Here is a 17,162-nt window from a genome sequence, read left to right as displayed (position 1 = left end):
ATGCATTTCGTGCACTTACCCAATTGCAAACTCATCACTGCTGCCTTGTTTCTCTCATAAGTGGCATCACTTAAACAACATACCACTACAGCCCTGTTTATAGTTTATATACAACTCACCCAGGGCGCAACAGTTCAGTCCACTTCAGGGTTTCAGAACTTATTTCGCAACCAAAAACAGGAGCAAAAGTTGAGATCATTCTTTTCAGCATCAAGATCTAGTCCTAGCCTAACCCTAACCCTAACATACACACAAATACATAAATATGACATATACATCTACAATGCACAGTGAATATGAGTGTCCTATGGGATAGTAGAGTAAAGCCACCAATGCAGTATCTTATTTAAAAGATAAAGTATTGTATGTCAACTCTGCATGAAAGTTTATAGATTCACTAATACATCCACAATAATAATATAAACATGTGTTGCTACATTTTTACTCTCTAGCGCTAACCGATCAAGTGCACATGGATATAATCTACTTAATATTACACATTAAAGACAGATCGTATTGTGAGAGAAACGGTAGATGTCTAATATCTGAGGAGCAATAATTCATGGATTTCCTCACCTGCTGTAAACTTCTTATCAAATACTGACCTCTAGAGGACACTCTATGGTTGTACATGTCTATAACGCTTTATATCCGTACTGCAAAATACTTCATTAGTGGAATTCTGAACATGAAGAGATGAGCAAATCGGTGTCCTAAAAATGTAAATTATATTAATTAAATATTAATATGCTATACTGGAAAAAAAAAATCTATTCAAATGCATGAATTCATTTTTAAGAGGTTAATTGACTGTTACACTTTCCTTTATTGGCCTCATGAAGTAACTCTTATTATATATTTAATATTAATAGAACTTATAATATTTAACATTCTAAAGATAAATCAATGAATCAAGAAAAAGAATCTGCAGATTAATTGATAATGAGCTGCAACCCTACAAACACAAGTGGCAGACTTTAGCTGAATACTATAGTCAGCAGTAATACACAACTGCTAACATATGATTCCTATGAGGGTAAAAAGAAAGAGATAAATAAGTGACATTCTTTGGGATTCATTTATTATATCTGTCACTTTCCAGCATTTACAGTTCTGTAAAGGATCTGATAAAAGCAGAGATAACCATTCAAAGCCATGATTGACTATAAAATAGGTGTTTTCATAATGATTTCTTATAAATGACAAAGGCATGGCATCAGAATCACTCATCTTATTGTTCAATAGTGCCCACATATAATCTGAGATAATCATAACCGCAACATTAAAGTAATACATGAACAAAGCTCTGTACGGCACTGAATAGATTAACTGTTGTGTTACACCCTCATACATTAATAACTAAGCAACATTTATAAAATAAACTTTTATAAAAAACGACCGCTACGTACATACGAGTGCACACTGACGTAAGACATACATTGTAACATACATTGGTCCAAGGACTACTTTTGGTCTGAGGATTACAATATTTGTTGTAATAACAAGCAACATACTAGGAACAATAATCCTCTTCAGGTGGTAAACTGATATGTATTCTTTGGAAATATGACACAAGAAGACTTAATCTACTGTAATAGTACGGTGTGCCCAACATAAAGTATTGGCACATTTGAAACTAAAAGTTGTATAACTCTTCATTAGTACCAGCCCTTTAACCACTACCTAAGGTAGTGCCTCCACGCATATAAAAACAATCTAATAAATACAATTATAACAGTGTTTGAAGGGACCTCTGTTCAATAAGCATAGGATGTAAATCCTGTCGTGTACAAAACCATATCTCAACAATCATAATTATGAGATCGTGTCACAAGCAGCCGACTAATTTAATGACCGATCCAATGATCAGTTAATTAGAAGAGACCACCATGTCCAGTTCTTTGACTCCCTCCTGGCTGGAGGTGAGGCCACAGCTGCCTGAGAGCGGGCTGTCAGAGAAGTGGCTGGCAGACCTGGGCACTGTGGCCGGGGAGGGAGGGGCCTGTGTCAGGCCGGGCTTCTTAGGGGGGATGGGTGGAGGGTTGCCCCTGTCTGCCCTGGGGATGGTGGGTGATCTGATCCCTTGTGGAAGCGCCCCTGCGGCCCTTCCGATGACCGGAGACAAGGGCGCTGCCAGGCTGCGGTAGTCTGTACCGAAGGGTGAATTGTTCGCCGCTGCGAGCTTCGGTGCGGCGCTCTGCTGTCCGGTGGTGAAGCGAGACAGCACTTGAGTGACTGTGCTCCGAGCCAGCTGCTTGACTGGGCTGGCTTCTAGGGAGGGGCTACTGGCCACGGGGGGTATTTCCTTTGGCGAGAGGGGGAGAGCCGTCTGTGCGGTCTGGGACTGAGGCTCTGGGTCAATGGTACCCTGGAACTTATGGCGAGCAGCGTGGAAGCGCTGGTTGATCCCGGCCTGGTAGGGAGACTGGTAGCTACCCGGGCTTGGGCTGCCTGGTGAGCGTTTGGCAAGGACGGGCGAGTCGCAGGGGGAAGTAGGGAGAGTGCAGGAGGAGGAGTTGGGTGTCTGGGTTTGATGAATTGGAGAATTTTCATCCTCATTCTGTTCACAGATGTTCTCTGAGAGGGCGTTGTTTGGACCGTGGTGCCTGTTGGTTTCCATCGGACAGTCGTGACCGTTGACCTCTGGCTGCACATGTTGCTGGTTTCTGTCTTCCTCGATGTCCTCGACTGTAATCGTTTCTACCGCCGTGTCTCGTTGCGGAACTTTTGTGGCCCACTGTTTTCCTTCTGCTTGGACTGGAGCTGTGACGGCCTCCGTAACAACGCTCTCCTCCAGCTTCCTCTTAAGCTCTTCTACCTGATCACAAAATGGACAAAGATATTTATTTAAAGCAGAAATGTGGCTGTTTATAGTCTGCAACATGTGCACTCTGCTGCCACCTGCATGATTAATGTGTTGGAGTGTTCACACCTGTTGTTGCAGCTGACCGCAGTGAGCTTCCTCCTTCTTCAAACGTGAGCGGAGCTGCTCTCGCTCCGTGTCAAACTCGGCCAGCTGCTCCTCCACCCTCGCCTCCATTCTCAGAGCTCGCCTGCTCTCATTCTCCAGCTCGTTCCTCAGGGCCTGACAAGACTCCTTCTCCTGCGGAGGAAAAAGTCTGTTCAACACAGACATTTGTAACGACAAAAGGAAATAAATGGACTAACTTGTATTTAAAATGTAAATACCTTGTCGAGTTTACGACTCAGCTCGGTCAGCCGGTGACCTTCCTCCAGAGCCCGGGCACTTGCCCACTTGCACTCTTTGGCCAAAGCGCAGGAGAGCTGTTTGTGCTGAGCCCGTTCTTCTTCGAGCTGCTCAGTAATTCGTCGCTGTTCTTTTTCTAACCGCCGCACCTGGCTCCGCTCAAACTCCAGCTACAAAGACCGAGACGAGGAACACGGTAAACAAACTTGTCAAAAAGGGTAGTAAACGTTGTTTTTGCTTTAGACATTATCAACTTTATCGTCAGACTTTTAAGTCCATTAAACAAACAACACAAACAATAAATACATTCAATTAAAAACATTGTTTATAAAAAGGCAGTTATAGCAATGTTTCCACAGGGGTGGTTGGTATCGTACAACACTAAAGCTAGGGTTTATGATGACGTTCTGAGACTCCCTCACTGCTCCACACTACACGGCGTTAATGGTTCGCTTTTACTTCGTCGCTTTCGACACCAGTTCTTTTAAAGCTCCACTACTCCCTCATTGTCTCCCGTTTGACTAAAACAGCACATTTTGGACAAATATTTACAGTGCAGTCCAGGTCACTATTCATTTGAGGGGCACCTGTTGGTGTAAGCGCTCCCTCTCCTTCTCCAGGATGTAAGTGACATCATCTCCCTCCGCCGTGTCCTCAGCGTGCCTCCTCTTTTCCTCCTCCAGATCCGCAATGACCTGAAGCGAACACAGCGGGGAGACAGAGAGTCAGGAGTGAAATGATCTCACATGAGTTTGGTCCGATTGATATGATGGACAATAACAGTAATTTTATTAGCAGTTACTACATTGTAAGCAACGCTGTTGGCAGTTAAGTTAAACAGTTGCGTAGTTCAACTCAACTAAATGAGCACTCGGCTCAGCCCGCCTGCGGAGAAAAGTATAGTCTTCACTGTGTGGTTTCACAAAGCCTAAGATGATTGAGTGTTTTGTACATTTCCAAAAGTGGAGTGGGAATCATTATGTTCAACAGTAATTTAAATTCATACCAAAACACTAAAAAGGCCTAAATTACTCTGCAAAACAAATGTTTTAATGCTCTGTGTATTTAAATACTCGTATAATATTCATACTGAAGCAGGAGTTGGGTCAATCCATTGCATATCTGCCTTCAGCGAGCACAGCAAAGTTTTAAAAAATCTGCCTCCAGTTACTGAATTTAATATCATCATGAAATAAACAGGAAGTTCGTGATCACACAGATGAGGCATATTCTCCTTGCACGTCAGTTTAACTCATAATACAATCAGGAGAAAGTTTGCGTTGCATCACGGTCTATAAATATTAAACGCATGAAACAAAAGAAAAGCTGGAAAATGTGACAGTGCAGGTATTTTATATTATTCTGTGTCCGTGTCTGTTACCCTGCACCCGTGTAGTACGTTTGGATGTGTGCCTCTTGGAAATAGATCGTGCCGTTTTTAAATGAGTTATTCTGCTGTTTTTAATGAACAGGGGATGATTTAATCACATTCAGTTTGAGTATCAAGCTTGTGTTGCAAGCTGTTCTTATATACTGTATACTTGTAGAAAGAAATTAAATCCTAATTGCGCTTTGCTACGTGCATTCCCCATCATGTTTTTTTTTCTTCAATATTTCCCACCACTGGTGCCAGCTTTTATCTTTCATGTTTCCCCAATTAATTTTCTTAAAATCCGCATAAAGAACCAGCTCATTTCTTCCTCCCCTAATTAAGAACCACACGTCCACACCCACCCTTCTGTGCCTGCTTTCCGCTGCAGCCAGCTGGGCCAACATCTTCTCCTGCATCCTCCTGCAGTGGCTCACCACCAGCTTGAGAACCACCAGAGGGTTGGAGGTAGAGGAGGAACAGCCCTGGTCTTTGTTCTGGTCCCCGACGGCCTCACTGTCTCTCTGCAAGGCCTGGAAGGGGTCGCTGAGGTTGTACCTGGCGTAGCGCTCCTGGATGAACAGCTCTTTACGCTGGGCCTGAGGAGATGAGCAGAGGAGAGCAAGATTGAGAGGGACAGTGATGGATTAACTACTTACAGTGTGTTTGTGGTCGGAAATGTTCATGAGTGGAATTGCCTGGCAGAAGGCAACTTAGTTCTAGTACGTCAATCTCTTCTTGATACTCAGACTCTTGAGTGTCAGCTGTTATTGGATGCTGAGTCTGACTCCTGTATATACATTTCCAAAGAGACATTTTTAGCCATGTTAGCAGCGTAGCTTTGGGGATGACAATGGCGACCGGTCGGTTTAACGCTTTGGTTCAGACTGAAATAACTCAACAACTGTTGGCTGCATTGCAATGAAATTGGTGCAGATATGTCATTCCTCATAATAAATGTAGTGATCCTTGACTTATCCTATAGCGCCCCCAGCAGGGCAACGTTTTCACTCGTCCAGTGAAATGATCTATTTAACGGATGTCCATGACATTTCGAACACACATTCGTAAGCCCTCAGGATAAATTATAATACCTTTTTGTTGATCCTTTTACTTTTCAGCAAGCACCATTATCAGGGCAACATTTACATGTTTCCAATACTTTGGTTTATGACTAAATACCTGCAACACAAATGGCTCATCTCATCAGCCTCAGTTGCACTTTGTGTCGTGCTAAAAGCTTTTAAGTGTAATTAATATTAGCAGTCATTATAATTCAGTCAACACAACTGATATGCACACTACTGAACTTTGAAGTTACTATGAGAGGATATGGTAGTTATAATCCTGTTGGGATTAGGATGTCAATTAACACACGCTGCTGTCATATCTCTCACATGTGAACGGGAACAATCGAAATACTGCATTCCACACACACACACACACACACACACGATCACCATCTCTAATACTAGTGTGGTAAATTATCTGTAGAAAAAGGCAGGGGAAGAGAGGAAGAGGAAAAACTTAAAGATACTAGAGAAATAGTGGTAGCAGGAGGAAGGTGCAACAGATGGCGTGTGTCTGTCTATCTTTAGCAGGACAGCTGCTCTGGACTGGGCCTTGGCCAAGGCAGACCTGTTCTCTGTTTAACTTGTGACAAAGGAGGGATAAAAGCAGCAAGACAGTTCAGGTACAGCAGATGCCTTTGGGCCTGGCGTGAAAAGGGGCTGAAGTAAGAGAGAGGAGGGGGGGAGGGGGAGAGAGAGAGGAGGGGGGGGAGGGGGAGAGAGAGAGAGCGTAGAGGTACTGGCTGTTTCTTCGTGAGGTTTCAACAAAAGAGGATCAAAAGATTAGAGCGAACAGAATCCTCTCCTGCAGGCTGAGGGCAGAGCTCCTGATGACTGGTACCAAGATTACTTGAGGAGTTGGTCAAGAGTGTGGATGTGCCTGCAGAGGGATATTTAGCCGATTCACTGTTCTTACAGTACAAGTGTGTGTGTGTGTGTGTGTGTGTGTGTGTGTGTGTCAGCTCAGCACACAGGTATAACGTACACCTGAACGTGTGGACCTTATTGAAAATATGTTTATGTGTGTTAACGCGAGGGATTTCTTTAGCATTTTAATTTCTGCAACCTATTTGACTGAATGATTGCTGATACAGTAAGAACTGAACTTTATAAAGACATTGCGAAAGAAACTGGGTGTAATGTGGATCAGTCACAATATTGCTGATACCCAGTGCGTATCGGATCATTTACGCTAATTTATGTATAATTTCTAATTAATAAATAAATACTAATAAACATTCTGACTGATATTTTACTTAAAACGAAATGTAAGGAACTGTAAGTTAACACGGTATTAAAAATACAGAGAGTGCCGATTGATGTCCGCAGAAAGTTCAAGCAATATTCCACAACAGATCCCAGACTTTGTGATAGTCATCTTCAATAATATTAACTCATCTGGCACAAAGAAAGGCGGGCAAGGCTGCGAGGCTTTGCTGTTGTTATTTGATCCAGTCCGCTGAGGACTGTGTGAAGGCGGATCAAACAGCATGGAGGGGTGAGTCAGGAAAACACAGGATGCCCTGGAGAATTCAAAAATGCCTCTCAAATGTAGCCGCAATCTAAAGCCCGATGACCACGCAGCACCGCAACAAGTCTTGTGTGTGATGTAGAATATGTTATGAAAGTGGCATACAACCCTTGTCCTCACTTTATTTATACAATACAGGTTTCAAATCTAAGAAAAAACATTTTTTGAATGCATACTTGTGATTTATATAAACACTAAAGCTAAAAATGGAACAAGCAAGATTTTATTCTGTCCATCAGTTTTTTTTGGCTGGTCTAATTTTTTTCTTCTAAAAAAACAAAAAGGTAGATATCGCTCGTCTTGGAAGAGAAATCTGTGGACAGATTTAGCCGACAGCCCATCCCGGTTCCCGTCGATGACTGTCTGCTCTGATGTGTCATTTTAAAGGTCAAAGATTGAATACGCTTAGATCTGGTTTGCATTCTTGACACCTAACATTGCCCAAGGATATATACTCAGTCTGACTTTCATTGCTGCAGTTGTATGCAAAACTAACGGGAAACAAGAGGCACAAACATTGTGAAACACACAAAAAAATCACATTTAATGTAGATTTTTGTGATAGTTCATTGTTTTCGATTCACATTGGCGCATATTTCGAGAACTAGATAATTGGCCTTAAAATGCTATTTTTCTTCTATTTCACAGAACCCCTATTACACAAAAGTTCACTCATGAACACAGGCTCTGTGTCTCTTCCCAGCCCTTCAGATGCAGACCTCCACAAAGGGAGGCTGTTTCCTCTGCATCACTCCTCCTCTGCTGCAGAGAGGCTGGAGGAAGTGAAAAGAGGGATTACAGGAAATGCATTTCTAACATTATTTAACACCTCAATCTCCCAGAGCTTAGTCATTGCATCACACTGTACATGAACAATAGCAATAAACATTCGGTGCATGGCTGCTATACATCTCAGTCTACCTCCGTTGTTCATGCTTTTGTCTGTTGGCTGCAGTTCTTGGCAACTTGTGTGCTTTTGCCTGGGAATTTTTTTGTGCCATGGCTGCACTGGTTCCAATCCAGCTAATCTTTTGCTGACACATGCCTGGACACTTTCAGTTGTGCAATGTTGGCGACGAGATCTGTGTAATTCTGAGGAAAAGTGATATATGAACTTCGTACCCTCGAGTCCTGTATATATCAGAGCTGCTGAGGGAGACTGCTACATACCCGGAAATGCTCAAGCATGTAAATGGAAAGGAGATGGATGTCTGAATAATACTATTCATTACAAGCACATGATTGTGGATGCTACAGTAACTGGCACTAATCGTATCAGCTGATGTGCCTCAAAGCTATAAAAAAAGGCTATTTTTCCCCATTACCAAAGAATAGACGTTAAACCTGGTTTAAGTGTGTCCATTTGGAAGCTCTAGTCAACCACACCAAGGGAACTTGACGGTTAATTAAAAAGGCTCATTTCCATATTTGAGTCCCCTTTGAACTTAAAGTAAAGACTGGTATTCCTTTCCCAAAGCAAAAGGGACGACTGGATTGCTGCAGAGCTTTGTGTGCCAAATACGAGCATTGCCAGAGACCAACTTCCTTTTGAAAGCCACAGTGTGAGCAGCTGCAGAAGTGAGTCACAAAGGGAAAAATGCAGTGGATAGTTAGAATACCATTGATAGTTCTGCATAATTAAATATAGAGGACCACAGAAAACCCGCATCATTAACCTCACATCCTGTACTTACATTACTTCCTGTAGAAAACACTGATAAGATTGTTAGATTTTTGATCTGAGAATGGAGACGACGCATGACAAACTTGCCAGTTCCCGTGCGTTTAACCAGATGAGCAAAGGCATAATTAGCAAAGAGTTGAGCAGTGGTGGTGTTACCATGGTGATTTGTTGTTGAGCTAAAAACATTCCTCACACGACACTCAGTGTGGCGGTGACACGTCAGTTAAGGAGAACATGAGGAACATGACTGGACCTACTTCTCTAATTACTGTAGGCCCGTGAGCAGTTGTACTGTTGTAAAAAGACTCAGTCGACACTCTGTGTATCTGTACTTCAGACACAGCAGGACTTTCAGCCAAATGTTAAACAAAGCATGTGGTTTAATGCTCGCCAGGCTGATGGGAATGTCATTAGTTTTGCAGGTATTTGGTTATAAACCATTGGACCAATTAAACATTTTGGCCTGGTGTTGCCGCCAGATGAAAATTAAAAAAAGGATCAATAAAAGTTTTTGCAATTAATCCTGAGGGCAACATGAAAGTTTGAATCATATGTTATGGTAGTCCATCCATTAATCCAAATCCACAAATGTTAACTTGGTGGCGCTAGATGCAAAGCAATGGGCTCACCAAAGTCATTAGGATTCATCTTAAGGGAACCATTAATGTCTGTACGAAAGTTCATGGCGATCCATCCAATAGCTGTTAAGATATTTCAGTCTGTACCAAAGTGAAGGACCGACAGACAAACACTGCGCTCTATAAATACAAAAGAAATATGGGCTGATGTTTTACTGATAACAATCTGCTTTCATGTGAGGGCGAGACCCATGTTCCACATCTCCAATTCCTTCAGCAGAAAGGTATGAAGTCACACTTTACGTGCTGTGCTGCAGAGAAGAGATCAGCTTTCACTTACTCCTCAACCTAATTTCCTTCAGGTCAGTGTTTATAGCCTTAATTAAAGCTTCTTAACGGTTAACACTGCAGCATTGATCCAATCCCAGACCTGAATGGGTTAACAGTTTGTGCTGGTGGAGCCATGAAAGAAGCACAGCCATATTCCCCTCAAGCTCCAGTTAAGGCCAATGTTTATTTATTCACTCCTACTCACGCTCACATTGAGTCATCAGACACCCAGCAGGCTTCAACTCTTCTTGCCTTAGATGGCCACATCCCAGGAGAGATGCAGGAATGTGGTCTAGACACAACACTTGAAGATTCTTTTAGACGGCTGCGCTCCAGTTTGTTCTTTCGATAGTGCATTTTACACCAGGAAAGTGAAAAGCATCCTGAGAGCGTAACAGCTGTAAAACTCAAAAACTAATAGTGAGAATAAAGTCTGCAGAGTTGTATAAATGTCTCAGGACAGGTAGCGCCATCTTTTGTCATTAAGTTGCTCATTCACTTTGTTTGTTGGTTTAATTTAACTGCGTCACGGTGACACTGAAGCAAGTTTACACCAAATAGTCCCTGAAAGCTTGAGTATGTGGGCCTGCAGAACACAGCACAGCAAATGACAGTGGCAGAAAATAGCCTCACAATCCTTTAATTGAAATGCAGCATTAATCCTGGTAAAGCAAGACTTCCTGATGTTGGAGCTGCTCTTTATTGAACCGTGTTAGTTCGGTAGATTGTGTCTATATATATACTGTATATGTTCAAGTTCGCTGGAAACCTATGAAAAGGATGAGTTCTGAGATACTGCCACAAAAGTCTGTATTCTCCAGAGGCTCAGACACTAGTTTGCTGTGAGCAAATGTGGATAGATCCAGAGGAATATTCGCTTCAGACACACGTGGCTTTGTTGTTTCCATACACTGAACTTTTTGCCCAGGAAAAGTCATCAACTGTGTTGAGATCAGATTGAATCTTAATTGTTTTAACTGGGTTTTTCCTCCACTTTGTTGCCAGATCTTTACGTACTTTGGGTCCCGTAACACCAAAACCAAATGTATGACTGATACGTTACAGGCATTCCTAACTCTATATGTCCCTAGCAAAAATAGATTACCAGGCATCAATAAGCTACCCATGTACGTTTGTGCAGGCCCTCCTCCTTGAAAAGTGACTGTGATGCCGCAGAATAATCTGTTTCCCTGCTGCTCACTATTTTATTATCTCACTTGCAGCATGATGACCTTTTCTTATGCTTGCCATGAGTGGCAACATGCTACCTCAGTCATTTGAGAGGTCCCTTCTGACACTGATACGTTTTTCCTGCTGTGAAAAAACATCCACTTTTCACACATAGATGGGGCGAGTGTTGAGAAGACAGATTTTGTGCTGGAAATCACATAAATGTTACAACTATGTTACCAGCTCCATTGATGGGTACCTTTAGGGCATCAATGACCAGGTCCCGGGCCTCCAGCTCTCCTTCCAGGATGCTGAAAAGCATCAGCAACTCTGGCTTGGTCAAACTCTCCATGTTCAGCGTGGACTGTGAGGGCAAAGGATGAAGAAGAACAACTTGGTTTGACTGATTTGATTTCCTAAAATTGATTAAAATGATTCTTTTTCATAAATAAAACTTCTTAACATGTATTTAATTTATTCTATTAGATTAGTATTCAGTTCAAGAAGAAACACTGTAAAATGATATACTAAACTAGGAAAGCAAATCATTTCTCTGCCATTTCACTCAATCTTGAAACAAAGCCATGTGTTTTCCAATTCCCCCAAATCAGACTTCCAGACAGACATCTAATCTATCTGATCCAGCTGATACGCTGATTTATGAGCTTTATGTGGATATGTGGTTATTATCTTGGAAGGGGGTAATTTTGCAGCTGAATATGTCGTAAGAGTGTTCTGCTGTATGAAAAGAAACCAGGAAGCTTGTTGTGGGTGCACTACATAACAGAGCTATTAAAAGTAGTCAAAGTGTGCGGTATAGCTCAAGCAACATGTGAGGATACTACATAGAAAATACAACAAAATGACAAGAAAATAAATAAATGGCATCTCTAACAACAGGAGCAATTTCTTCAAAGTTGATCATTTCATTTTCTTAGTGGGTTTTTAGATATTTCCACCACCATGAGGTGACACAAACCTGGCAACAAAACCAAGCTGACATGTTCATCAGGCACAGATGGATCACATATCAAACAAGAGACAGTCAGCTTTCAGCATACAAGCTGTTCCATCATCTGTCTTAAACACTTAAAGCTGAGTAACTGATAATGTGCATATAACTTTTTAAGTTCAGTGTTAAAAATAATATCGTATCGCTTTGTTTTTGTTTTTCCCCACTGCACGTTCATTCATAACGGTTCCCCTGACAGTTGGTTATTTTGTGTTTGGAAATGTGATGTGGTCTCTTTGTAGTGTGGCTACGCTCTAATCTCACAGCTGTGTTGGTTCTTCTGACGAGCCCTGCGGTGTCCCCACCTCAAACAGCCAACCGCACTCCGGCCAAGAGAACGTATGCGGGGCCCCCCTCTTTGAAATAAGATCAAAGCTGTTGATGTTATATTACACTAAGCATCCTTTTCAGATCATTATGTGTAGCGTGTATAGATCTACGCTGCACTGGCTGACTACTTAATAATAGGATTAGTGTAGAATATTCCTTCTGAAATGTGGCTGAAGTGTCTTATAAAACAAAATCACTGGTGTTTACTAGACAGTGATCCACACCTGGGCCCGGGCTGTGGTCTGAGCACTCTGTAGTCACCCACAACTTTCCACATCATGAAGTCACCCAGAGGGGGGGGGTGGTCTAGTCTCGTGGGGCATTGGTTGCATAATGACAGTCAGGAGCCCCTGGCCTTTCAAATCCGAGCTGGTAGCTACAATATTTCCCAGCATCTTCCACAAAATCAGCCGATAGAGAAACCTGAATAGCAATGAGCAAATTTCCAGCACTTAAAAACATACTGTGACACTTATGTAGAGCAGTGTGCAGAAAGTGAGAAGAGGAATGAGCCACGACCCTGGTGAACTGCACCTACAGCCTAATCCCTACAGCAGCGTCCTCTCACAAAGAAGGCACACAGTGTTTCAGTTCTGCCTTCACCAGCACTCATGGTCTGTGGCTTAACCACAGGGGTAAAATGCTAATTAAACTACAGCATACACACCTCCCTTGGTTGAGCTTTTTACAGGCTCGTTCGCTAATTTCACAGGCCGCTGTAATCACTGTGCGAAGAGTGTGCACTGTGTTATGAGAAATGTCTGGCTCAGCGGGAAGCCTACATGTGTCTTCACGCTTGTTTTAGATCCTCATCATTTTTTATATTATTTCACCTAATCTCTCTCCCCCCCCCCTCCCCCTAAAATTAGAGTTGGTAATCATGAGGGTACACAAACACTAAGCGACAGCATGGGAAATACAAATATTCCCACAGAGGCTCCACTTCCGATGACGAAAAGTCCTGTGTCCATAATCCTTTTTATCCGTGTTTGTTTTAAGCCTGGTCAGCCATGTGCCTCGTCTGCAACACTGTAAACTCATTAAAAACACATAGCGGCTTCTGCTGCAGAAGCATGTGCTTTGCTCCGTGACAAAGAGGCTTGTGAGTAGCTGCTTGAGACTCTTGATGTGAACAGTAGAAGTGGAAAAATGAACCTCCTTCACTCAAATCAAAATCAAAGTGCTTGTCATTTAAAATCCACTTTTCTTAATCGGAGGACAGTTTCTAAATCAACTGCTCACGTTGAATCAGAAGTTATACTAACGGTGTACCACAGAATAGTCTTAAATGTACACGTACACGTACAAGGTTACAAATTCCCTTGAGACCTATGAGAAACTTTTTCAGTCACATCATCTTCCAGCTGGTTGTAGCCTGCTGGTAAAGGAGGGGGGGGGGGGGGGGGGGCATACAATGTGTGTATGAATACATGTTACAGACTTGGCCTACAAAATGAGGGTCAGCTGAGGGGAAGTACAGCCTGAGAGGTGTTCTGGATCAGGATGGCTGACCAGATGCAGCATGACTTGATACTAAATTGGATTTAGTAGCAAAAAAAACTATTTTTTGTGTAGGTCACTTCGGCTACTCACTTAGCTTGCTGCCTACTGGGTTGTGATGCAGCCTAGACTAGTCTAGTAAACACATTAAAAAAAAAACACTGTTAAAGTAAATCAACGTTATTTAACAACTGGAGCTACTGTAAATTCAACCAATTAGCACTCTCGTGAAGATCAGTCATCATCAGCAGGCTGACTGAAGGTGTTGACATGCGACTTGTCGCCTTTCTTCTTCGCTGAAAATAAGTTTTTTTTTTGAGGATACTTAAATTTTAATGTATTTCTGAAAACAAAACACATCTTCTTGACATTTTGAGAAGCACAGTTCAAACGGTCCGGCCTGTAGCCTTGACTACTTTTGCTACATCTTTTCTTTCTTTTCTTTTGGACCAAAAGTGGCCAAAACACGGTGAAACACTTCAGATAATAGTCTCCAGCTTCACAACGCCGACACAAAAACGTTTTCTACGGGTCTTCTTACCTTCATAAGGCCCTCTGAGGTCTTTGAAAACTCCAGCATGAACTTTTCTCCTGTTAGGAGATTTGTTTCACTTGATTTGCGTCCTCTGATCCCGACGCAACGGAACAGTTAGCAGCCAAACACTGTTCTAACTGACAGCTCAGCTAGCCAATAGGCGAGCCAGCGCTCTAGCCGCTGCCCAATGAGAGACGAGCTTCTGGAAAAAGAGGCAGGGACAGTGACGTCCCACCTCCTGGATTTTAGTTGGATTTCTTTGTTTAGTATTTGTTTAGTGCCTGCCTCTTACTTAAGGCATTTCTTGTGGCACGTAAAGACTTTCAGCACGCTATTTGACCGATTTGACGGGTATTTTTGCTTGACGAAATTATAAAACATAACTTATGGTGTGTTTGTGTTCCGAATGAGCAACTTTATGTCACTTTTATACTTTTTTCTGGTCTTGTTGTCATGTCTCATTTTGATATTCCAATATATCTCTGTAATACTTATTTGAAATAGGATGCATTGATATGGTTTAGGATTATACCGTTATGCTTGTATAATATCCTTCCAAATGTAACCTATGCAGTGGTGAAAAGCACACCCATAACTTTGCTTAAGTTAAAGCAGTAGTTAATACCACAACGCAAAAATACTTTTGAATGCTTTCACTATTGGTACAGTATTATTTAACATAATGATAAAAGTATAATTTCAAATTATTTATGAATGATGTTATTGGAATATTACTGATACAAGCAGCATTTTAATGTATTTGATCAAGTTTCGGGTTTCTTAATCTGAAAAGTAACTTGTTATGTTGATTGAAAAATATATATAACATTTGCCACTAAAATGTAGTATAAAGTATGTAAAAATATTGAAGAAAGTACAAGTACAGTATCTCAAAATTGTACCAGTATAACACGTGAGTAAAGATACTCTTTGCACCAATGATAGGATGAATATTTCATATGATTCTGTTGTAAATAAAAAACTATAAATACAGTGGTATGTAACACCAACAAGATGTAATGCAAAAAAGTGAGGCATGACATGCCATTAAAACAAAACTCCATAGGTCATTCTGTCTCACAGGGACAATAAAATGGCATTATATGTTATAAATGTCACCATATAAACCATCTATTGACGATTTATATGAATTATTTCCACATTATTAGTTATTCCAGGTAAGCATCCCTTGCATTGATTCTTAGATTTGTGGGATTAGAGTATTATTGACTGCCATCTGGTGGCATAGTCACTGTAAGAGCCTGAGTACCCTCCTCTGCAGAGCTACGTGAAGGCTGTGTGCTGTTGGAGAAATGTCAATGGGTTTCTGAGCTCACCTGGGAAATCAAAAGGTTTACAGACTGTAGATGGAGCTCATATAACAGCTGGCTTTCAAACTAAAGGCACGGACAGCTTTCAAAAGAGGAACAGTTGGAGGTATTACCGTATCTGTGTCTTTGAAATCACAGAAACAGGCTTCCAACAACTTCTGTCTCTTATTACCAGCACAGGAACAAAACAGAGTTGACTTTGGAAGTCTAACTCTATAGCTTGGGGGGGGGTAGGTACAGCTGTGTTGTTGTTTCTGTTGTTTTGTCAGCCATGAGGCACAGAGCTTCAGATGCCAAGTGACAAACATCAGATGAGGTATTCACTGTGTTGTAGACCTGAAATGTAAGTCTGTCAAGGCTTGTAATACATTATAGCTGCCAGTAGAGTGCAATGCACACACAACTCAAGTCACAGTTACCAAAGTGGTTTTGTCATCATGTCATCAAACATGCAGAGGATAGTACAGAAAACACAGGCTTTTCATCATAGATGAGCACTTTTACTGTGACCAGTTACATATGATGTTGGCGATGTTTGCTCGTAACTCATGTCAGATATGATCATCAGCCAAATACTCAAACAGTGATTTAAACCGTAACACTGCACTCTTGCTGTTGGAAGAGAGCAAAATAAATGAGTTCACTTTGGTGTGTTGGACAGCAGTTGCTTGAAGTTACGAGACAAACCATCTTGTGTCAGCGCTAAATTGGCAAAGTTTGAACCACACGGAGCCTCCCATCTATGGCTATGCAGCATCTTTGTGCTACTTGATAACCACACCACTTTTTTATGCTATCTTGAGGGTATACAGAGTGCAAAGTCAGAGAATTGTTGCTCCTGATCTTCAGCCCTAATAGAGAGTCTCTATTTCAGGCTCTTCAATTAAGCTGCTCTGCTCAGCCTGCTGACTGGCTGCTGTGGAGATCCCTGTCCTCAGAGTCTTTGTCCTGTGTCCTCGTATCCCTTTGCTAAACAACTACAACGCTAATTACACATTAATGCAGTAGTAAAAATAATACAATATTATAATAGTAGAATAGAGTATTTTTATATTGCATCATTGTTTTTATTTACTGAATACTTTCTCCACCACTGTTTTGTATATTTCTCATAAATCCTTGCCATTGTTAATATTGTTAACAAATTAATGTAAAGCTGAAACCTTGCAGTCCTTATGAGTCATGTCCAAAAGAAAAACCTTCAAGTCAAAATATTATTGTGTCAGCACAACTTATTTTTGTTCTTTTATAATTTTTCACTCCAATCTCCCCCCCATGCTCTCTTTCTCATCTCTGCTGACATAATTGCTGACTGGGGTGTTTTTTGTTAAGTCCATAGCTAGATTTTGCCAAAGGTGTCCTGGCTTTTCAGAGAGTTCCTAAATCCTAGTCCAAACAGAATCACATTAAGCTCAGTGCGGATGGAGCATCGTGAAAAAAGTACACTTTAACTTTCAAAATAGTTGCTTGAAAGTTGAAGAATATTTCCCCTAAAGGTCATAGTCAGCTCAGAT

General features: G+C 41.5%; 1 protein-coding gene across 1 annotated transcript; it reads right to left on the bottom strand.

Moving 5' to 3' along the window:
* Positions 1-1,071: 1,071 nt before the first annotated feature.
* LOC115007783 (CTTNBP2 N-terminal-like protein) lies at positions 1,072-14,438 on the bottom strand. Its single transcript, XM_029430746.1, has 7 exons — positions 14,324-14,438; positions 11,200-11,304; positions 4,943-5,176; positions 3,796-3,903; positions 3,190-3,378; positions 2,933-3,103; positions 1,072-2,818 (listed from the first exon to the last, which is right to left on the bottom strand). Exons 1-7 carry the CDS (start codon positions 14,360-14,362, stop codon positions 1,871-1,873), a joined length of 1,794 nt encoding a protein of 597 aa, XP_029286606.1. The 5' UTR covers positions 14,363-14,438; the 3' UTR covers positions 1,072-1,870.
* Positions 14,439-17,162: the final 2,724 nt, after the last annotated feature.

Source organism: Cottoperca gobio, chromosome 5, assembly GCF_900634415.1.
Source record: "Cottoperca gobio chromosome 5, fCotGob3.1, whole genome shotgun sequence".
Classification (NCBI taxonomy): Eukaryota; Metazoa; Chordata; class Actinopteri; order Perciformes; family Bovichtidae; genus Cottoperca; species Cottoperca gobio.
This window is presented reverse-complemented; position numbering and strand designations above follow the sequence as displayed.